At 42.2% G+C, this 23,315-nt stretch overlaps 1 protein-coding gene across 8 annotated transcripts in view; it reads left to right on the top strand.

The window, feature by feature from the left end:
* The window catches only part of usp54b (ubiquitin specific peptidase 54b), a 56,835-nt gene that overhangs the window by 23,874 nt on the left and 9,646 nt on the right, over positions 1 to 23,315 (top strand). For 5 of the 8 annotated variants that reach the window (XM_079658539.1, XM_079658540.1, XM_079658541.1 and 2 more), the window contains 13 exons: positions 35 to 82; positions 5,738 to 5,872; positions 6,754 to 6,867; positions 7,311 to 7,393; positions 9,236 to 9,341; positions 11,867 to 12,013; positions 15,671 to 15,820; positions 16,664 to 16,856; positions 17,100 to 17,282; positions 17,626 to 17,845; positions 19,103 to 19,489; positions 19,763 to 19,890; positions 19,964 to 20,125. In XM_079658539.1, coding sequence (XP_079514665.1) covers positions 35 to 82; positions 5,738 to 5,872; positions 6,754 to 6,867; positions 7,311 to 7,393; positions 9,236 to 9,341; positions 11,867 to 12,013; positions 15,671 to 15,820; positions 16,664 to 16,856; positions 17,100 to 17,282; positions 17,626 to 17,845; positions 19,103 to 19,489; positions 19,763 to 19,890; positions 19,964 to 20,125 — 2,056 coding nt within the window. The remainder of the gene's footprint in view (positions 1 to 34; positions 83 to 5,737; positions 5,873 to 6,753; positions 6,868 to 7,310; positions 7,394 to 9,235; positions 9,342 to 11,866; positions 12,014 to 15,670; positions 15,821 to 16,663; positions 16,857 to 17,099; positions 17,283 to 17,625; positions 17,846 to 19,102; positions 19,490 to 19,762; positions 19,891 to 19,963; positions 20,126 to 23,315) is intronic. The other 3 variants (XM_079658542.1, XM_079658544.1, XM_079658546.1) reach the window with 1 other exon arrangement.

The raw sequence follows: 23,315 nt of genomic DNA, 5'->3' as shown, positions 1-23,315 counted from the left end.
AGTCTCAGGTTGAAGCACTGTTGTGTTCCTGCAGCTGCTGATGGGAAGTAACCACAGAGCAGATGAAGATGATGAAACTCTGGTAATGAACGAGCCTCTGTTCCAGCCATTTGTTGCATCAATGATGACAAATATGTGTCTGAGTGAAGGAAAGTGATTTTTGTAATGTACTGTGTGTGTGTGTGTGTGTGTGTGTGTGTGTGTGTGTGTGTGTGTGTGTGTGTGTGTGTGTGTGTGTGTGTGTGTGTGTGTGTGTGTGTGTGTGTGTGTGTGTGTGTGTGTGTGTGTGTGTGTGTGTGTGTGTGTGTGTGTGTGTGTGTGTGTGTGTGTGTGTGTGTGTGTGTGTGTGTGTGTGTGTGTGTGTGTAGGAGTGTCGTTGTGTGTGTTCTAGTGTTCTGTCTCCAGCGCTTCTCTGTAATTAATTGGCTGACTGAAAGCGCTGAGCCAGCAGAGCCTGCGCCGTGATGACACACACACACACACACACACACACACACATACCTATGCATGCACACACATCACATCTTACTAGCATGCTGCACACGTTATGCTGCTTTACAAATACACCTTGAGGTGCTCACAACTCTTTCCATCCACACTGGGATACACACACACACACACACACACACACACACACACACAGATGCTTGTGGGTGTACAAATGAAAGGTATTGTCACCCCGTTAAGTGTTCACATTTTCCTGTCACTTTTCATTAACCGTCCTGTCAGCGTCTCTCTTTTGTCAGAGGCAGATGTAGCGTTGTTCTTACAGTCTGTTTGTAGCTGCGGCCCCTACGGTAAAGCAGATAAAAGTCCCGTATAAATGGGCAAGACACGCACCAAATGAACTTTAACGGCATGTTCAATTCTCCTTTTTAGAGAAACCTAAAGAGATAAATGAGGATTATGGGTTTCTTTTATTTTGGAGCGAATTGTTTGTGGTTTTGTGTTTTCTATCTGCGGCAGATAAAGACGCCCGCCCTGGTAGTAAACATAAGTTCAGAGGCTGCCTGTGGCTATCCCTTCAGAAATCACTGCAACACTTTATCTCTCTCAACAGCAAAGCACTCACGCACATGCACAGACGCAGATTCCTGAACACACACACACACACACACACACACACACACACACACACACACACACACACACACACACACACACACACACACACACACACACACACACACACACACACACACACACACACACACACACACACACACACACACACACACACACACACACTTGCAAGGAACAGGTAGAGAGAAAAAGAAGAGAGGAGGAAGTGGGATAGAAGAAAAGATAAAGATGAATGAATGTAGGAGCCGGTGTAAATTGCTCCTCACACACGCACACCACACACCTCCCTCTCTTACTCACTTGGCCTCATCCTTTCCTGTTCTCCTCCTCTCCTCCCTCCCCCCTCCCTCCCTCTCTCTCTCTGTAGGGTATATTCCCCCTCCATTCTCCTTGGCGCATTGCTGCAGTCAGCATAACACACACACACCCACGCTCACACACACACACACACACACACACACACACACACACACACACACACACACACACACACACACACACACACACACACACACACACACACACACACACACACACACCCCTTCTCAGTGCGACTGCATTACCTTTCCCATTGCCAACACACTCAGCCACACTCACAGACTGAAGCCTATTGTTTTATAACACCCAATCTGTTCAAAGCCATCTTGCTTCCAAAATGACAATTGTGGGTTCAGAATTTTAACCAAAGACATAAAGAAGGGATATAGAACTAGAAAACAGAGTAAATAAGAGGGTCCGCAGATAGGAAAGGTTTTGAGTAAAAAGTCAAAGCAGTTGGGTCATTCTACAGAAAAGGTGGAATCTGGGTTATACAAATCTGCTGAAATATATTCCTTCTAAAAACATCTAAAACCTCTCAAATAGCAATAATTAACTCTTAACTTGATGAATCCACAACAAGTAGAGCTTAAAGTATTTTTATTTTCTAAATTATTTTTATACTTTATACAATGCTCATTTGTATAGGAATGTCACTGGTGTTACGTGTTACCAGGAAGAAGAGTAACACCAGTGACGGTAACACCAGTGACAATTTGGAGAAAACACTACCATTTTAACAAAATGGCTGCAATGTGTCAGACCAAACATGGCTTCAGTCAATATCAAAATCGTTTAACTCTTCAATACAATACATTATCCCATTCAAATGTTCACCCCTAGGGCTATGCAATGAGTAACACTAATGACAGACTTGAAAGACGCACGTAAAATATGAAGATAAAATTACACCTTTAACAAACAAAGTAAGAAGTATCTGACTTTCCTTATGTCTTTGTCCACTGCACTGCCTCAAATGATCTCTTGTTACAGGAGGCACTTCAGAGACAGTACATTATTTCAAAAATAAAAGCGTTTTGCGTAGCAGTAACACCAATGACGTAATTTTGTGTGACTGACATTTATTTGATATTATTAATAATAATTTGAGTTTTTTTTTACCATTTCAGTGTTATATTTAATGCTTGTAATGCTATGTAAATATAAATTAGATTTATTTATTGATTTTTTTTTTTTTTAAATTAAAACTAATAGGCTCCACTTCCATGTATGATCAAAGTGACAATTTGTGGCAAAGTGGCAGTTCCTTGAACTTGGCATTTTAAATAAATTGCAATTTACGTATAAAACCATTTTTTATTAATTTTGTATTTAGTACCATTGCAAAGACAATCTCTATCTATTCAACATATATAATGAATGTGAGTATTAGGTCAACGTTATGTATTTTGGTGTCTGCAAAAGTAAGTGACAGCACTTCCACCTTTTCTGTAGAATGACCCAGTTACAACTGGTGCTTTAACCTGTCTCTGTGGGGATTCTATAGTAGAGAGGTCATGGTAGATAGTTGGATGTGCAAAAGACAAAGATTTGCGTCCTATGTTGGATTTATGCTACTAAATCACGAGTGATATTTGTGGAGTTGCAAATAAGTGAGCTAACCAGACGGCTGCAGCCTGCTGCTCAACAATTTATCTTAGCGGTTTGAGGCTACGTTAGCCGCTACTAGCATAAGACGCGTACATCTCCGGCGGGAATGCAGGCATCAAGTTTTGGAAAGAGAGGAGAAAGCGTGGAATAAAAAACACCACGCTCTGGTTGTTCTGCAGAATCATATTTCATGATGATTTCTTAAGAAATATTAGCTTTAGTCGATTTAAATTATTTAACAAAGTTCAAATGTTATAATGTTAGAAAAGTATTGAAACACCCATACAAGAAAATTCCCTCTCGCTGCGCATTTACTCAGTAACTTCAGGTAACACCAAAGGTAGTCAATAGGCTACACTAATCAAAGTGTAATAAATAAATAAATAGTCATTCTTGCTTATTTACAAGATGTATTTAACTTTCTGCTAAAGCTCTGTGCTAGATTTCACACTGCAACTAAAACGGACCAATGTGGATACAAAAAACCACAAGTCCGTGCTGATGAACTGTTAGAATATGCGGTGTCCCTTAATAACATTTTTGTAAGCCTTCAGGACACCGAGCACCTGCTGCTTTTCACTCCAGTGATTGAATCACCGTGGTGACATAAAGCCAGCAGAGCACTATCTGCTGCTCCGACATGTCAGGCTGACTCGTGTTTATTTCTGTTTTGGGCTGTTTCAGTTTGGGTCAAAAATAGTCGCCCGGCTTTTTCCAGCTGAGAATTCTCACCAACAAAGAATTAGGTCATTTTTGTCCGTTGGCAATTCGGAGGAAGTTATACATGCTTTTATCTCTCCCTATTTAGACGTCTGCAGGTCTCTTTAGTTCAGACTCAGCCGAAAGTTACACACACAGCCAGACAGAGTCATTTCTAACACTGTGTTGTTTGGTACTTCTTGTACTACTAAACCTCATTTTACTTTTGCTATTACTGCAACTACTGCCACAACAACGATAACCTCAAAATCTTCAGAGACCACGAACCTCCAATATAGCAACTCTATAAAATAAATTATTACAATTACAATTTGAATAACAAATCCAGATCAAAGTACATACAAATTCTTGCTGTTTAGGAGAAATTCTAAATCCTGTGAAGGAACATAATACCTTTTGTATAAGGATGAATTGTGCAAAAAAATGTTTAACAATGCATTTAAAATACAAGGCTTTTTAATATGAAAGGCATGATTACAATACATTGTTTTAATAGTTGATGTTCCAAATGTAATTGCATACATTCAGTAAAACATTTCAAAAAAGTCGCTTCTCGATTTTGAGGTTAAGGACAGTTATTCCCATGTTGTTCATGGTTTGTCGTGTCTTAACCCCTTAAGCCACAGGAGCATCCCATGATCTTTTTTGTGGATAGTTTTACCTCTTCAGAATTTATTCAAATGACAAAATCTGAGAAACTTACAGAAACCCAAAACCTCTCACCTCTGACAAACCATTTCCAGTAGACATTGTGTCAACACTTTCTATAAAGTCCACATTTATAATGCATTATGAGGAATGTGATGTGATTTAAGAGATTACTATGTAATGCATTTTGGCGTACATAATAGTCGCCTCTGATCCACCATAGATTATTTTAAATGCATGGAAATGTATTACACTTTACTCCTCAATGAAACATGCATTATCATCTGTAAATGAAACTGTAAATCCATCAATATGTACTTTACTTCACTTGACCCATGCACCATTAAAGCTTGCTGTGAGTCCTTACTACAGTTGATTGGGTGTGTACAAGTACGCATAATGTATTTTAAGCTCTATCAGTTAACCTCTTTTACAATAAAAAGCATCAATAAAGCACTTACTTAGAAGTCACATCTATAATGTTTTACGACTGTTGATTGAGTGCATTAGAAAACATAGTGGGTGTATGAGTAATGAAGCCATTGCATTTCACTAGAGATGGTGTTACTGACATGACTCCATTATAAGGGGTCACATTGAAGCAGGAGCTTCAATGTGAAATGGTTAAAACATGAGCACATGGTGGATTTAGCCACTCCAACCACCAATTAGTGCGGTTAAAAGTCCTTCTTGACTGAACTAACATACGCGTTATGTGGTTTTTTGATTAACTAACAGGAAAAACAAAAAGGATAAAAAAGAACATCCTTGGCAGCGATAATTGTAATATCGCTTGTTCCTACAAATGCAAATGAAGCAGCAGTATTAGGGCAGAGCAGGAAACACAGACTGGCTGTACACTATTTTCTCGGATCTGTTGAGGCTCTGCCCTCAAAACACACTTCAGTGGCCTAGCTTTCTGTCCAAGCCCCCTGCAACAGTTTGCTTCGGTTTCTATTTTATTGCTGCAAAGCGCTTCGAAAACTGTTTTGGTCGGAGGAAAAGCGCTCTACAAACACCATCTATTATTGATACGGTCTGATATCGAGGCCAGCTTTGGCGTTGGTTTGAATCCGGTCGGGGTTTGTTGTGCCCTGACAAGTTGACAACTAGGATCTGTTTTATGGGTCAGTTGAGAGAACAGCACTTCCAATTTAAAATGTATTCAGAGAGATCTGTTGCAGTATGAGAGAAGTAAATATTCATGTGTGCATTGACACACCCACTGTACGTTTCAACTCCAACAATGTATTCCTGGAAATGCATTCATGGCACATTGTATCTCTGCAGCAGGGAAATAAAGATGTAATGGGTTTCTATATATGTGTGTGTGTGTTGTGTGAATGTATGTTTTCAGAGTATCTTTGCTCAGTTCCAGTTCAGCAGTGAGCGTGTACTCCCATCAGATGCACTGCGGAGCGCTCTGGCCAAGACTTTCCAAGACGAACAACGCTTTCAGCTGGGCATCATGGACGACGCTGCCGAGTGCTTTGTGAGTCTGAAACACACACACACACACACACACACACACACACACACACACACACACACACACACACACACACACACACACACACACACACACACACACACACACACACACACACACACACACACACACACACACACACACACACACACACACACACACACAGGTCACCTAAAGGCTTATGTGGGTGAGCAAGACTACATCTCATGTTTTCAGAGTGCTGAATGAAGCTATGGATTATGTTTTCAGCTCTTTGCTTCAAAACCATTAGGTGGAGATAATAAGGTGAAGAACAAGATGGGAATGATTCTTATAGTATTTAAGGGACTGAACAAACCATATCATTTATTTAAAGGTGAAATCATGATCAAGTATAAGTCGCTTTTTCTTAAAGCAATACAAATCTCAGCTTTTCAGCTGGCAATAAAAATCAAAGACCTTCCTGTTGCTTTCCCTCCAACACTTTCTTCCTGCCTTAAGGAACTCCACTGTGTGTGTGTGTGTGTGTGTGTGTGGTTGTGTGTGTGTGTGTGTGTGTGTTATATGTGTGCACGGTTGGCGCTCTCTGATCGATTGGTAGTAAATGTGTTCAGTCAGGGAATCCGTAGGCTTCTTATGAAATATAGATGCTGCTCCCACGGTCAGATTAACAGGAGCACCAACAGAGAGGAACGATCAAACACACACACACACACACACACACACACACACACACACACACACACACACACACACACACACACACACACACACACACACACACACACACAACCACGCACACACACTCGGTACATATGTATACAACATAATCAAGCAAATATGCCAACTAACCAAACAACACCCACATGTTAATTGATGTTTATTTTTCTTTGTGTGTGTCTTAGGAGAATCTCCTGATGCGTATCCACTTCCACATCAGTGCAGAGAGCAGAGAGGACATCTGCACAGCCAAACACTGTATACCACACCAAAAGTTTGCCATGACTCTGTTCGAACAGGTGGGAAATAGTTCAGTCACTTTAATAAAGAGATGGGGCATAAATAGACACAATATCGTGATAATTGACTAGATACTGTCTTAGATTTTGGATTTTGATATAGTGTGAAAGCTTCATTACAGTAAAATGATGTAATTTATCTGAGCTTACCGTACTGTAATAGCTGTCCATCTATGTACATTACTGATGTACATAAGTAAATATTTTGTGAAAGCACTAAAAGTCCGCCTTAAATGTATGACAACATCAATGTCTGGTATTTTGTCCAAGATATTGTATAATCGTAACATTCTATCCTATCATTTGATTTTCTCCTTCCTGCCCAACACTACTTATATGAGTTGGTACATGTTTCACTTTTGGGACTTTCATCAAATATTCAGAAACATTTCTGAAGAACAGGATGTCCCGCTCTGAATCTGACGGTGTGTTTGTGTTTGCAGTGTGTGTGTAACAGCTGTGGAGCCACATCGGACCCCTTGCCCTTCATTCAGATGGTTCATTACATCTCCACTACATCCCTCTGGTAAGACCACACACACACACACACACACACACACACACACACACACACACACACACACACACACACACACACACACACACACACACACACACACACACACACACACACACACACACACACACACACACACACACACACACACACACACACACACACACACACACACACACACACACACACACACACACACACACACACACACACTGCAGTAAATCTGGCAGCTAGCTGAGGCTGGGTGGCAGTAAAGGAAGGTACAGCGTGTTCTCTTCTCCCCTGCACGGGTCCCTGCTGAACACTGAACTGTGAGCGCACACATGCACACACACATTATGCACAAAGACACACACATCAATTTTCATGCATTGGCAAAAGCAGGTAAGCTTTTGCATAATATCTCTTGATGGTAAATCCTCACCCAGGAGAAGCATCCTAAGAGCTGCAAAAACGTGCACACGCGAGTCAATGAAAGAAGGAACAGGGGAAGTAATCAATCATCTGTTTGATTCAGTAGACCCAGGGGGCGACATAAATCTATAAGTGTAACAGTGGATCGGAAAGGCTGCGAATGAGAGGGAAATAAGAGGATATATTACTCCATATCCCTTTTGGAAATTGAACACGGCAGAGGAAATAGAGGCATGAATGGGGGGTGAAAGTACAAATAAACACGCTGTGTGGAGGCAGTGGCGGGGCACAGCGGTGCCGCCGCTCTCTGTTTGTGCCTGTTAGCACTGCCAAGCTATTTTTACCCTTTAGTGGAGCCTGTTGTTTACAGTCATGATTGCCAAATATGCAAAAGTCAACATGAGTAAGATAATCAGAGGGCAACCGAAAGACAAACAAAATTCAGTTCCATGCCCAATTCAGATATGAGTAAACAAGAGGACAAGTGTGGTGTTTTGTTTTTAAACTGCGTTCTCAGCCTCGCATCTTCCTGTACACCTGAAGACGAGAGGTCAAGCTAGGGGTTAAAATCGAGTGAGAGAGAGAGAGAGAGAGAGAGAGCATACTGTAGGAGAGGTTGAGTTCCTTTCGGGCTAATGGAAGGGGTAAGAGGAGGGGAGGAGAGGGAGGGGGGAGGAGGAGAGATTTGGATGGTTTTTAAAAATCGTTATTCTTAAAGGAATACTTCACCAGAAGAAAACAATGCTGATTCATAGCACACATAATCCCGTGCATGCATGGTACGGAGCTGCAGGCGCGCACAGGTCCATTTTGTATTCACGGATTATCATAATGTTGTTTGAGTTTGTCCTTGAGAGGACAATCGTACTTAAAAAGGATAAATGCAGCTCAGTGTTAAAGTATCATTAAGCCTGGCTGAAGGAGATTGTCTCAAAAACAGTTTTGAAAAAAGCTTTTTTTCAAGTAATTATGCAAGCTGTAGATGAACTTTAATACAATTTAATGTTGCTGTTCTGTTATTGCTCCTCGTGAGGCAATCTTCTTGTAGCAAGACCGCTTTAGGAAGGTCAAAGATCATAATCTGTCACACAATATTATGAAACTTGCTCAAAATCAATCTTTTTCACAGCCTTAATGATTGTATAATCTAGATTTCCTTTTATTCTTTTCCCTTCCCTTTATTTCCTTTTATTAAAGCAGATGAGAGAAAGCCTGCGGGACTGACTCAGAGTACATGTGTGGGAATAGTTGCCTAAGCAATATGCAAAGCCAAATGAACAACACACTGTAGGATTAATAGATTTTCAACAGATATTCAGCCAGGGACACCAAAGGAAATGAAACAATTGCCTGCAAATTACTGCACGGCATCGAAACGGAGAAAAAAAGAACGATCGAGTTTTAAAGAATGCTGTGTGTGTTTGTTCCGTTCTGCAGCAACCAGGCGGTGAGGATGCTGGAGTGCAGAGAGAAAGCTACACCGGACATGTTCGGAGAGCTGCTCCGCAACGCCAGCAACATGGGAGACCTGCGCAACTGTCCTGTGAGAGCACACACACACACACACACACACACACACACACACACACACACACACACACACACACACACACACACACACACACACACACACACACACACACACACACACACACACACACACACACACACACACACAGAGTTCTCTTCATCGCCCTCCTTCACAGTTTATGATCAGCATTGTCTTGCACAATGATATAAAAAGAAAATGTAATTGTGCTGGAAACAATCGCGCTAAAAATACTCGTCCTGAAGAATGTGAGCATTTTTTAGTCAAAATCAGCTAAACAAAAACGACGGGCTTTAGATACATTGGCTGCTGTTCTGGAGAGAGAGAGAGAGACAGAGGTGTAGGATGCCTTTGTTCTGCCTGGTTGTGTTGTGCTGCCACATGGGAAGGGGCTGCGGCTGAAAGCATCCAGCTCGGCCCCGCTCTCTGCCAAAGTGTCCCCACAAAGAGCCTCTTCAGCCGGGCCCCTTCACAGAGCAGCAGCTCCACCAACACTCCGTTAGATCGTTCACGACGAGCCACAGTCCTGCGGGAGTCTCACCTCTGTTTATCTTCCACCACTTGCAGCGCTGATCTTTCATTAATACCACATTGGGCCTTGCTCAAACACAGTGAGGGTATTTGGATGGGAGCGAGGCTGCTGGGAGATACTGTAGAGTGGGAGGATGTTTGCTTTGTGCAAAAGAGTTGACCTAAGACTCTCGAGTGAAGTTCTAGAGTTTCATTTTACAGTTATTTAAAGTAAGCTCATATGTGTTTATTCTATTTGATATATAGATGCTGTAGTGGAAGATTTTGTTTAACACTTTATAAAGTAGATACATTTAAAATGGTAAATATTTGTATCAAAAAGCATGCCATCATTTGTTTCCAATCCTTTTCTAACTCTAATTACTTTTATTCCTAAATTAGAACATTGTTCACATGAAAGATTTCTGCTTTTTTGTATTTTTCAGTTTTCTTTGAACTGCTTTAAAAAAGGCAGGGTGTTTATTTTTTCAGTGGTTTCACATAAAATCAGAAACCAATAAGGGTTTAGCATTTCATAGGTAGGATATATAAATAGGATTACAATCCAAACACATTTGGCATTGTTTTTGAAATGCTCCGTCAAAGTTAAAGTATGGAAGTAAAAGTTAAGAAAAAGTGTGGGAGAGAAACTCCCTCAGCAGAGAACTTTGGGATTTTAGCCTTTGCAGACCATTTCAACAAACTACAGGAAAGGGAAAACCCCATAAAGCGTAATTGGGCCCCTTTGATTTGTGCTTTAAACGAATAGATTTAGATAATATGGCTATACTGTTGCCATATAACCATGTTGTTGAGCCAAACAATAAGTGCATACAGTATGTTTTCATACCGCCTCAGTGTAGATGTGTGGTGGATCAATTTTCACCAATCTGCCTCCTCAGCATCTTCATTGATAAAGCGAGATTGTCTCTTTATGTCAGTGCTGTATGGAGTCGTGAGGAATCATAAGCACAAACATTTCCCTAAACTTGTTATATTCTGCTGTGAAGAATGCCACGATCAGCATTCTGCAAACCTACAGCATCCTTTGACCAGCAGCACTGTTATATAACTCACTCTCTCCTGGAAAGGCCTGCATGGCCAGGGCAAAAAAAGGGAAGAAAAAAAGGAAAGTAATCTTTGCATATAACCCTCAGAGCTGAGACCACACTGATCAGCGTTGTTGAAGCAGAGCAGATCTGTTTGTACGATCATGTGATGATGAGTGATATTGTCAGCGGCTTTTCCCAGCAGTGAGAGCTCACTGAGGCTGCGTGTCCTCAGCTAGCGGATAGCCTGTGTCTCGGTGCTCTGCCGTTTTGGCTGAATTTAGAAGCAGACCCTGGCAAAATACCTTCCTGCCATCTCGGTGCCAGCGCAACACAGCATGCCGCCCACAAAGGCAGAGCTCTGTGTGTGTGAGACTGTTGTGTTTGGCAAAGTGTGTCGTTGCCAGGGTGTTCTCAGGCTGTTTCCGAGCACACTCTGCCAGCACTGTGTGTGTGTGTGTGTGTGTGTGTGTGTGTGTGTGTGTGTGTGTGTGTGTGTGTGTGTGTGTGTGTGTGTGTGTGTGTGTGTGTGTGTGTGTGTGTGTGTGTGTGTGTGTGTGTGTGTGTGTGTGTGTGTGTGTGTGTGTGTGTGTGTGTGTGTGTGTGTGTGTGTGTGTGTGTGTGTGTGTGTGTGTGTGTGTGTGTGTGTGTGTGTGTGTGTGTGTGTGTGCACCAGCTCTGCGGTGGGTCATGACTCAAAGGAAGGATTCAGAACACACGGTGCTGAACTCAACAGAAGGCTCAAGGGACAAATACAACTCAGCACAGCGACGCTTTCCTCTCTTACATTCCTTTATCTCTCAACCTCCTTCTCAGTTTATTCGTGTGTGTGTATCTGCATGCATCTCTGCCAAACAAAGGGATGGTTTTAGCGACCACTGTCACTCTAACACAGGATGAATAAACCAGTTTGATAACACGCCCCTCTTCTCTCTCCCTCTCTCCCTCTCCCCCTCCCAGAGTAACTGTGGGGAGGTGCTGCGTATCCGCCGGGTGCTGATGAACTCTCCAGAGATCGTGTCCATCGGCCTGGTGTGGGACTCGGACCACTCTGACCTGGCGGAGGACGTCATACACAGCCTGGGAACCTGCCTGCGTCTGGGAGATGTGAGGGGACCACACACACACACACACACACACACACACACACACACACACACACACACACACACACACACACACACACACACACACACACATAATACGGTCAATAAAATGCATTAGCATACAGTATGTTACACATGTCTCTGAGGGCAGCCAAGCACGTACACCCGAACACTGACTTAAATATAAATAAATACCACTCCAAAATAAAATATTCTACAACATTTTTTATTTATCCTCTGCTCTCCTAATAGATATTTTGTTGACATACAATAACATAACCGTCCTTGTTTTTTGGTAACATTTGTCAAGTGAAAATATTTCAGATATGTTATCCTTTTTTAATTAGACAAATCCATCAAAAAAACTATATAAAAACTCACACATGGTTATCAATTTATTAAAAGAATATATATATATTTATAATTCTTCAAAATCTGTATTATGGGATGACAAAGCAGAAATTATTAGAGTCCAGGTGCTTCTGTGTATCAGATTTTACTCATACTTCTTTATTTAGGTTGAGTTTGGTCCACAAGACTTCTGAGAATATTTTACTGCAATTAAAAAAGAAAAAAAACAATATTCTCTAAGGATCAGATTGTACCCTCTTTTTTAATATTTGATCATTTTGGTTCATGAGATTTTCAACAGCAAGTCAAATGTGGACCTTCAGACCACAACATTTTTTTATTTTTTTATTTAACCAGATAAAAGCATTGAGATACAATCTCATTTTCAATGCTGACCTGGCCAAGAAGGCAGCAACGTTACACATAGCACATAACACAAACATATAAAATACAGAGAACATAACTAAGAAAACAAAAGACGAAAAAGCAGTCACTACTGTACATTGTGCACATTAGGACAGTAAGAAAGGTGCACTACTTATTACTGCAAGAGCAGCTGGTTGTAAGGACTTCAGAAAACTTCAATTTAAAACATGCTATTGAGACAAGTGCTGTTACTTTGAGGCGTGATTGAAAGTCATTCCAAGACCAAGGACCCTAATAAAAAAGACTCCTTTTCCCAGCCTCAGTCCGCACAGCAATTAAAAGTACGTATTTGCTGCAAACGCTATAGTTACGTTTCCGTCTTAATTCCCATGGAAATCACATTCAAATAACATGGGCCAGTCTGCAAATTGACTACCCTTAAAATCTTTTAGCTTCTTAAACCAGATTACAATCCTTTTTTTCCCCTAGGCTTTAGGCTTACTTATTACATATTTTCTGCGTGGGAAGTCGAGTACCGCAGGCTACGTGATATGTTAAGTTTAAGTGCTTGAATCGTGACGAGTGGCAATGAAATCTGATGTGGCTTTGCTCCCATTTCATGAATGGATAATTCTTTTTTTCTTCCTGCCAGTCCTGAAAGGGAAGACAAAAAGAAATTGGTCTTCTATATTAAAGATGTGCAACATAGGCAGGGCTTTCTATAAAAAAATAAATGACAGGACCTTAAGACGGCTCCTGTAATCACTTGAACACAGACTTTTGTCTCAGCCGGCCATGGTATACATTTTTTATTTCAGCACTTCGGCTACACAGAAATGCCAATATTTGTTTATACAGTAAATTGTTGAATATTCAAATAAATTCTGATCCACGCTTAACAACAGTCCTCCGTTGGCACACAGCTGAACTCTCCCCCTATGGAGAGAGCTTAACACTTGACATACTTTTACAGGCATGTACAGTACGGCATATAGTGACCCAGGAAGTGGATATCAATCTGTTGGCTTGATGACGCAGACAGGCTAGAACAAATATTTAATTTCATAGTTTTTGTGTTAGTTGGAACTCCAGAAACCCTGATGTATTTTCACACGCAGGAAAAAGTATGATTAATATTATATTTCCTCTCTAAATAAACAAAACCAGAAACTTAACCCCCACATCAGAGGTGCAAATACTCAGAGGCATGTTGAACACACACTAGTGGTCCAGCATCGAGATATAAACACTTTCAAGGACACACATATACTACTAGAAAAACACAGTTGTGTAAATGTGCTCAACACTCAAATACACACTTAATGACAATCATAAATACAGAATACAACCATGTGCATGCGTCAGAGGCCAGGAAACTCAACCAATCCCGTTGCAGCTCACACTGAAATGAGAAATTATAACACACACCACACAATGGAACACCTGACTTCCATTATTCTGTTAGAGCTTCTGCTCTCACACACACACACACACACACACACACACACACACACACACACACACACACACACACACACACACACACACACACACACACACACACACACACACACACACACACACACACACACACACACACACACACACACACACACACACACGAGACCCCTGATACTCTGTGTCATGACTGAGTAATGTTGATGCATTTTAATGCCCCTGTAACATCTCCAGACGCATTCTGGAGCGATACCCATGAATAATGGATCAGTGAATATGACTATGTGTTACAATGAGTCAAGTTCTTCCCTCTATCTTCTATCTTCCCTCTCCGCCCGCCGCCGCTTCCCCTCGTTATCATCCCTCGGTTGCGAGATGAAGCTAGTTGTCAAATACAAATCGGAGGCACAATCTATCGCATTCTCTGCTTTTGTCTGCGCGTTCAAATCAGCGGAAGTGAACCCATCTGCCTCCTGAATCCCTCATCCTCTTCCACTGCTTTCACTTTCTCTCTTTGTCTGTCCTCAGATTTCTCTCTTCTCAGCTTCCCCGGTACACTTTCATGTTCTATCCCTCCTCTATTAGATTGTTGTAGTCCTGAAACGATTAATCTTTTACAATAAATAGGTAACTTTAGGTCATTTATCAAGCGGAAATAATGAGCACTAGCTGCATCCAACTTCTAAAATATGAGGATTTTTGTTTGGTTGTATATCGAATGTCCATGAGTTTTTAGATTGTAAGTAGTGTATGGCTGCAAGATATGAGGAAGAAAGGCAATGTGGTTGAACATTGTTGGATATTGTCCTAATGACTTTACCTGGGATAAAAAAACAGATACGTTTACTCTGGTCTTCTGCTTGCAGTATGCTAAACAAGTGCTTCTTGAAAGAATACTATTTCTGTCACTCTAAAGTGCAGTTTCCTAATGATACTAATCAACTAATACAACAACAAAAATCAGAGAATAACTTTTTGAAAATGGAATGGAAGTTACTTTTATCTATGGAAATTGTGTGTAAACTTATGAGGAAGAATTGACTTAATAAGGTGATCCATCATTAGAGTAGTTGTTGGTTGCATTCCTAGATCAGTGAGTAAGGATATGCTTTTGCAGCAGCTGTGAATAAAGGGCAAAACAGAACACAATAAAATAGAAGGATACAGAAGGTCATGGTCTTAAACCCCTAACTTTTATCCCATTGTACTGCCTACGTAAGATGTGCAAAGCAGTCGTATTAATGTCCATCATTTCTGCATTTAACTGCAGTATACATGTGTATCACTGTGCAGTATGTACAGTATACAATGAGAGGAAAGTGAAGTATAACTGTATACAACAGATGAACCAGGTGAGCAAAAATGTGCTTTTATTAACATTATCTCCCCCCCCCCCCCCCCCCCCCTGCTGCACACCTCTCTTCCCTGCATCCCTCCCTCCCTCCCTGTCTCCTCCCCTCTCTCCCTCTCTCTCTCTCTGTAGTTGTTCTACCGTGTGACAGAGGAGAGGGCTCGCCAGGCGGAGCTCTACTTGGTGGGCATGGTCTGCTACTACGGCAAGCACTACTCCACCTTTTTCTTCCAGACCAAGATACGCAAGTGGATGTACTTCGACGACGCCCAAGTCAAAGAGGTGAGACACAGTTTGGAGGCTGCATGCTGCAACACAGGGAAGGGGGTGCTGCTACAGTATCTGCTGCATCTCCAGTTGTGCCTGCGAGTGCAGCTGCGATGACAAGAACTACGCTGTGTGTTACTTCCACTGCTGCATGGTCAGCGGGGCGGCTCGCACATTGATTATGTGTTTAAATCTTTAATCCCGCCCTTTGTTTTATTCTTGCCGCAGGTTTGTGTGCTAGAACTGGTCTTATGGTGCAGTACTTCATGATTTATCTTCTATAGGGCTGGGAAATGATATACTGTATTGAGGAAAGCCGGGTTTGTTTGTGTCAAAGTGTGATATAAAGTGTCCTTGACCCTTTTATCAGTCTCAGTGTACACTTTGGCATATTAGGTTATTGAGCTAATGGAAAGCTGTGATAATATGATATCAATAAGGACACAGAGCAGCACAGTGTGTGTTTGACCTTCTGGTTTTGGTGGAATATGCGTAATGTTATATCCTAATACAGATAGATTTTCTTTATGTATGCTTGTGTGTGGGTTCATGTGTGTGTGTGTGTGTGTGTGTGTGTGTGTGTGTGTGTGTGTGTGTGTGTGTGTGTGTGTGTGTGTGTGTGTGTGTGTGTGTGTGTGTGTGTGTGTGTGTGTGTGTGTGTGTGTGTGTGTGTGTGTGTGTGTGTGTGTGTGTGTGTGTGTGTGTGTGTGTGTGTGTGTGTGTGTGTGTGTGTGTGTGTGTGTGTGTGTGTGTGTGTGTGTGTGTGTGTGTGTGTGTGTGTGTGTGTGTGTGTGTGTGTGTGTGTGTGTGTGTGTGTGTGTGTGTGTGTGTGTGTGTGATGCCCCGCTGCACCTCCAGATCGGCCCTAAGTGGAAGGACGTGGTGTCTCGCTGTATCAAAGGCCACTATCAGCCCCTGCTGCTGCTCTACGCTGACCCCCGTGGGACGCCGGTGATACTGCAGGAGAGCTCCAACCCCTGTACCAGCTCCAATCCACAGCTGGAGCTCCAGCACTGCAGCAGCAAGGCCGGTTACGACAGCGAAGACTCTGGTACAGCAAAGACGACACACTCTGCTACAGATCAGATTACTCAGTGTTTATCATCCACGCGGGGGGGCATGTGAGGTTACAGATTTAAGGCCCTGACCTTCAACCCTTTAATGCAACTTCTGCTTTTCTACTGCAGAGCTGGAACTTATTTCCCCTGCCCTTTCACTGTAAACATATGGAGATACAGGATTAACGAAAAGATAATCCCTCTTTTTTCTCTTAAAATCTTCTTTTCTATCTCAGGTCGGGAGCCGTCTATATCCAGCGACACTCGTACTGACTCTTCCACTGACAGCTCGAGTCACCGCGCCACCCGCAGCCGATCCCTCCACCAGTCCACGGGAAGCCACCTCTCCAGCGAGTCCCAGACCACGGTGGTGTGTAATTACGACATCGGCACACCGCAGCACTGTGCCGACGCTGGAGGTAAAACTGCATTTCAAATCCAGTCGTAAAGTTATATATACAAGTTCAACTAGAAAACATTGTTAGCATTGTTGGCAGCGCCGAACAACTGCAAACACACAAGGGACTGCAGTGTTTTCAGGGAGAAAGTACTCAACTGCGGTACTTGTTTGAGATACAAGTAAGAGCAATTAGTGGTAATGAAGTGCTGTGTGCTTCTCCACTGCAGTCTCTTTAGGTTATGCACCTCCATACTGGTTATTCTCATATTTACTAGCACTGTTGCCTACATAATTGCCCCCCTGTGGGATGAATACAAAAGTTATTGGATTGACTTGTTCTGCCTTTCTTCTCCCACGTTCAGAGTCAGCAGTGGAGGGTCCTCCCCGCCCTTCCTCTCCTCCTCTGCAGGAGTACAAGGAGACGGCCGTCTTCCTCCTCTCCTCCCGCCGGCCGCTCACCTCCTCCTCATCCTCGTCTCGTCCCCTGTCCTCCTCTTCTTCGTCAGGAGTCGGGGGCTGTGAGGGCGGGGTTGGGGGCCCCCACTGGGAGGATGAAAGCACCAGCAGTGAGAGCAAGTCCAGGTACTGCACTGCTGACGCACACAAACACATCTCACTTACAGTAAGAACATCTTGAATTCACATTAAAACTGTGTAAAGTTGTATTTTTAAATGTTCTCATAATATCATCGTCTGACTATTAAGGTATGCTAAATTCAGTACACTATGCAGTTAATATGAGATGTTAAAAGTATTCAAATCCTCCTTATTATTGGGGGACTTCAGTATTTTCCAACCTGGCACATATTTCCCCATGATTCTATGTCTAAGTAACGAATGGGGATAACAATGTTTGCAGTTGGTCCAGTATTGAGCGAGTACGCTGCAGAGGGCATTCGCAAAACAGAGAAGTTCAGAAATCTTGTCTTGTATTGTCAGAATCAGCTTAAGCTTCAGCCATGACACTGAACATCTTTAAGAAAACACTGAACTATGCTTTTTGTACTCCAACACACCAAGCTCTGACAACACAAAATCTCCGTCACTGTTGCTATTTCGTCTTCTGGTATCAACGTCATGTGACACAATAACAAACTCACCGTATCAAATCATAAGTGGACAAACGTTTTTTAATTTCCCTGTAGAATCCTTTCTATAATCAGTCACTTATTATAATAATCAGTGGTAAAACAATGTAATGTATGTTAAAGTCCTGCATTTAAGACCATACTTAAGTTAAAGTACTTTAAACACAAAAAGCGCTTTGAAGTATAAAAAGGATTTGTTACTTCGGTACTGTTTTGGCATTAAATGTTTAAGCTCTGCGTGGGTGGACTGACTGAACTCTCTATACCCTCTATCATTTGTTTTCTACCTTCTTATTTCACTGAGAGATACATTTGCACTTTTTGAGTAGTTTTCAAAAGTCGAGGAACTTGTATTTTGGTGGGATATCATAGTATTCTTTCCACTCCTAGAGTCATGTAATATACAATCTCTAGATATGGTACGGTTTAGCATTGTATTGTGGTTTGAGATAAAGCACACTCACAAGTGATACAAAATCTTGGTAGTGATTTTAAAATACAGGAAGTATCATGTATGACAAAAAACAGACTCTGCTTTCTTCTGCTTTTTTAAATTGAATCTTTATTAATGCAGGGATACCTTATACTTCTTGATATCCTTATCTGTGATTCAACACAAATGGTTGTTTCTTAGCAACACATAAGGTAATGTTTGTATTATTATCTAGAAAATATCCTAAATCTCGATTATTTTGGCAAGCACAATCATGACTTAACTTTCCCATGTAACATCTTCTCCCCTTGGCTGTAGTTCTTCTGGAGGCCGCTACAGGCCGACCTGGAGGCCCAGGAGAGAGGCCCTGAACATCGATAGCATCTTCACCCGACCGAGAGGCCCCTCTCTGGGCTACAACACCCTGCCTGGTCCCTCTCGGCCTCCGGAGCCGCACAGCGTCTTTCCCTTGGCAGGCCCTGCTCCCCCCACACCGCCAGGACTGCAGGAGGCTGAAGGGAGGGAGGTTGGGGAGTGTGAGGCAGGGTTTGGGCTGGTCGGACAGCCCAGGTCTCTGGGCGGTGGGCGGACAATGGGTCCTCCTCCCCCTCCGCCTCTGAGAGGGGTGGAACACCAACCGCGTCTGATCCAGAGGATGGAGAGTGGCTACGAGAGCAGTGAAAGAAACAGCAGCAGCCCCGATAGGTACACAAATATCAATTACTGTCTCTTCCTTTCTGTCTCCTTCGGTCATTTTCTTTCCCTCTCCTGGTTTCTCTGTCACGTTCAATCTCATTTTATCAGCGAGAAATACGAATGGGACATTAACAACAAAAAATTGTCCTACAATAGTGGCCAGAACAACAAATCAATCATTGGACAAATTCGTCAAGAGACGTATGATCCTCCCTCAACATTTCTTCCTTCTTCTTCCTTGTCTCTTATTTTTCTTGTTTTCTTTTCCTTTCATCATGTCAGGGAGGTGGGGCAACAGAAACGGGTACTGATGTCAGGACCTTCCTGGCGTTCGGTGCCAAAGTCAAAGAGCAGCGGTGCCATCCTGCAGGAGCTGCCCTCACCCAGCTGGGGCGGCGGCACCAACACAGGTGTGTGCTCCTGCATGTGTTTGCATTTATCTACTGTAAGTGCAACATTTGACATGTTTTCCTTTTTGTTCAGGCGGCCGAGGGCGCAGTGAGCTGGACGAGCTGCAGGAGGAGGTGGCGAGGAGAGCCCGCCAACAGGAGCAGCTGAAGCGAAGGGAGGCGGAGCGAGAGAAGGCCATGGGATTCAACCCCAAACCCAGCAAATTCATGGACCTGGACCAGCTCCAACACCAGGGTATGGCAAAGGAAGGGAGGGTGAAGAGAGAGACAAAAGGAATATATGAGAGGGAGTGAGGGTGCAGGAGAGGTTAGAAGGTTTTAAGGAGACTGAAAGAGGTCAGTTCACACAAACTTACATGAAACATATTCGCTCAAACTTACAACAGTTTAAAGATACTATTTATTTGCTGGAGACTGTCTGCATGACGAGAAACCAGAATTAGTCAAAGAGATTATATTGATTTTCTGTACATTTGTGTGAACTGGCCCTTTATGAATAAGACAACTGCATTTAAAGCTGCACAGGGCAACTTCGTAGTGTTGTATACCCCCGATAGTAAAAAAGATCACTAACTTATTACACAATTTCAATCTAAATGTTTGACTTTGGACAAAACCAAAACCAAAGGGTACGTTTATGACCTTTTTAATGAGAGGGATGTGAGGCGGTTTGCCGATCCTTGGCGTGACAACATGGTGTGTTTTATGTTACAATTCTGCCCGCTGCAGCTCTAAGGTCACATTATCACCTGTTGTCCCGTTTAGCAGTCGCAGTGACTTGTGTGCTCTGTCTCCTCTTTGTCCTCATTCCCATCTGTTCGTCTGTTTCTCCATCTGTCTCACTCCGTCGTTATTTTTCATTTGTCTATTACTTCAGTTAGGATACTCTTAGTACTGTATATATTTGTTTTTTGCGTGTCATCCATGAGGGATTTTGTTGTGTGTGTGTTTGTTGCGTGTGTGTATGTGTTTGTGTCTGACAGTTCCAGCTGAGCTCTAGCTGCACTCCTATGTTCACTGACCATCACTGAGTGGGAACGTTTTTCAGGCTGATTCCCATTCAAAATCTCAATCACAGTCCAAGTTCAAATCTCTAGGGAAAGGAGCTTCTGTTTCTCATTTCACAGGAAGATTGTGGGTTGTGTTTTTCTTGTTGGATGTGTGTGTTTGAGTATATTTGTGTCACAGTGCATCTTCGTGTGTGTGTGTGTGTGTTGTTGTGAGATTGTGCTTCAGAGCTGTAAACGTGAGACTCAGGTAACACTTAAAGGGCCACTCCACCAATTACACATGTCAAATTCGATGTATTTGTCGCAGGGAATAATGTGACTGTAATGTCTTCTGTGGTTTTAGAGCAGCTTCTGATGCTACCATTTGATTTACAGATGAGTCATTTAATTTCTGGCTTTGGAGTTTTGGAAGTTTAAGCATATACCAGGAGGGGTCTTACAAAAACATTTAGAGGTGCTTTATAGGAAGTGTAGGATAAAGTGTTTTGGAACCGTCACTCATCTTTTCCTGCACCAATTTGTCTCTGACCAAAAAATAACGAAAATCTTTACAGACATGAATTGTTCCATGAGGATGAGTCATACTGACTATTGCTGTCTCATTAGGGATATATATATCTTTATAAGGTACTACAAAAAAGTACAGCTATTTGTGTCAATTTAGGCTGATTAGCATATTAGCATGCTAACACCCTAAACATCAGCATTATATCATGTTGACTCCATAGACCGTATATAATATGGATGTATTCTCTGTGACGCCACACATTGGTTTCTGAGGAGTCGTTGGTAGAGAATAACTCCCGTCTAATCCTTAATATAATTGATATGTTTTTTTTAGGCTATAAACATGTTTATTCATGCTGTAACGTTGGGCATGTAACATGGAGATCCTTGTGGATTAACTTCCTGTTGGAGCCAGTTCTGATTCGATGAACTGCAGAGTTTGGCATCCCGCGGTACCTCCTTTTTTTGCCTCTGAGTTTGCAGCTTAGCCAACATTAACAATTACCTCGGGCCAACTGTGCTTAAAGACTGTAGACTCTCCGTCCTGTTTAATCCGTCTGTGGCTAGTCCATATTTAGGGGCGATGTGCTTAATTTCACTAGTCACAATCAGGACTTGAGACATTTAATACATCAACCGTTCAACAACATGCTCTGTCATTTTGATGTGGTCCTTATTTGTGTGTGTGCTCATGTATATTTGGTCCTTGCATCATATCAAATCATATTTGTCTTTGCCTGTGTTACTATTTGAAGAACATATTGGTCTGAATGTGTGTGTGAGAGCAAGAGAGTCTTGTCTGAACGGCAGGTGTGCAGGTTGTACCCTCCAGCTCAGCACCTAGCTAAAACTATATCAGGGATTATTATGTTCTGTCCTGTCTGTCCTACTGTGTGTGCTTCAGTGTGTTCAGCCTCATGTACCTGACACACACACACACACACACACACACACACACACACACACACACACACACACACACACACACACACACACACACACACACACACACACACACACACACAACCTCATACAGACACACACACCCCTGTGAGTACACTCAACCTTGATGAAGTGAAAGGACGACTTGCTAGCGAACAGATGGCATCACTATCAGTGCGATTACGTAAATAATCTGGTTTCCCATATCCCTATTGATGGTTTTATCCGGACTCCAAACAATCTGCCTCAGTGTTTTAGAGGACGTTACAGCCAACGACAACAACAGAGCTGCCACCAACCTTCCTTTATTCTGTCTCTATCAATCAAAAGTCTTTAAAGTCAAGCCGGGATAGGGGATGGCTGTTCTTTTGTTGTCCTCCTTGTTGTACGCATATTTCTTTTACAAGTAACCCCTTTCAGGGTGCGTTCACAAGGCTAGGTGCCAAAGAAAGCTTTGTCTTAAAAGAGTGAAACTTTTTTCTCTGTCTGGTTTCTGCGGCTTCATGAACGTAGCCTCAACGTTGCTCCTCTCTTATCTAATCTTGACTTTGTTGACTTACTAACTACAGTCCACGTTTACATATCGATGCATTTACAATAGAGTTGCAAAGCGGGAGGAGATGGTGGGTGTGGAAGGATTTCCCCTCACTATAAAGTCTTCTTAGAATTTAAAAACTCAGAGAACTAACTCAGGAACTTTACTGTAGATTATTAGTATTACATTTGTTTACATTAGCTATCAAAGGTTACTGGTCATATCAGTCCAAACCAAGTTTGAGATGTTAAACACCTAAGTGAATTACTTTGAGCCTGGGTATGTTATATTCTTATTGATTACACTTTAATTTATCATACACTATAGAGTATGTTATATTTCATTTTATAAAAGTGCCCTAATCTAGTTTTAAAGATAAGACAAGTTTTGGATTTTGAGTTTTAAGTGTTTCAGCTTTAATTCTTTATAGT

This window comes from Notothenia rossii (assembly GCF_949606895.1).
Source record: "Notothenia rossii genome assembly, chromosome: 11".
NCBI classification, from domain to species: Eukaryota; Metazoa; Chordata; class Actinopteri; order Perciformes; family Nototheniidae; genus Notothenia; species Notothenia rossii.
This window is presented reverse-complemented; position numbering and strand designations above follow the sequence as displayed.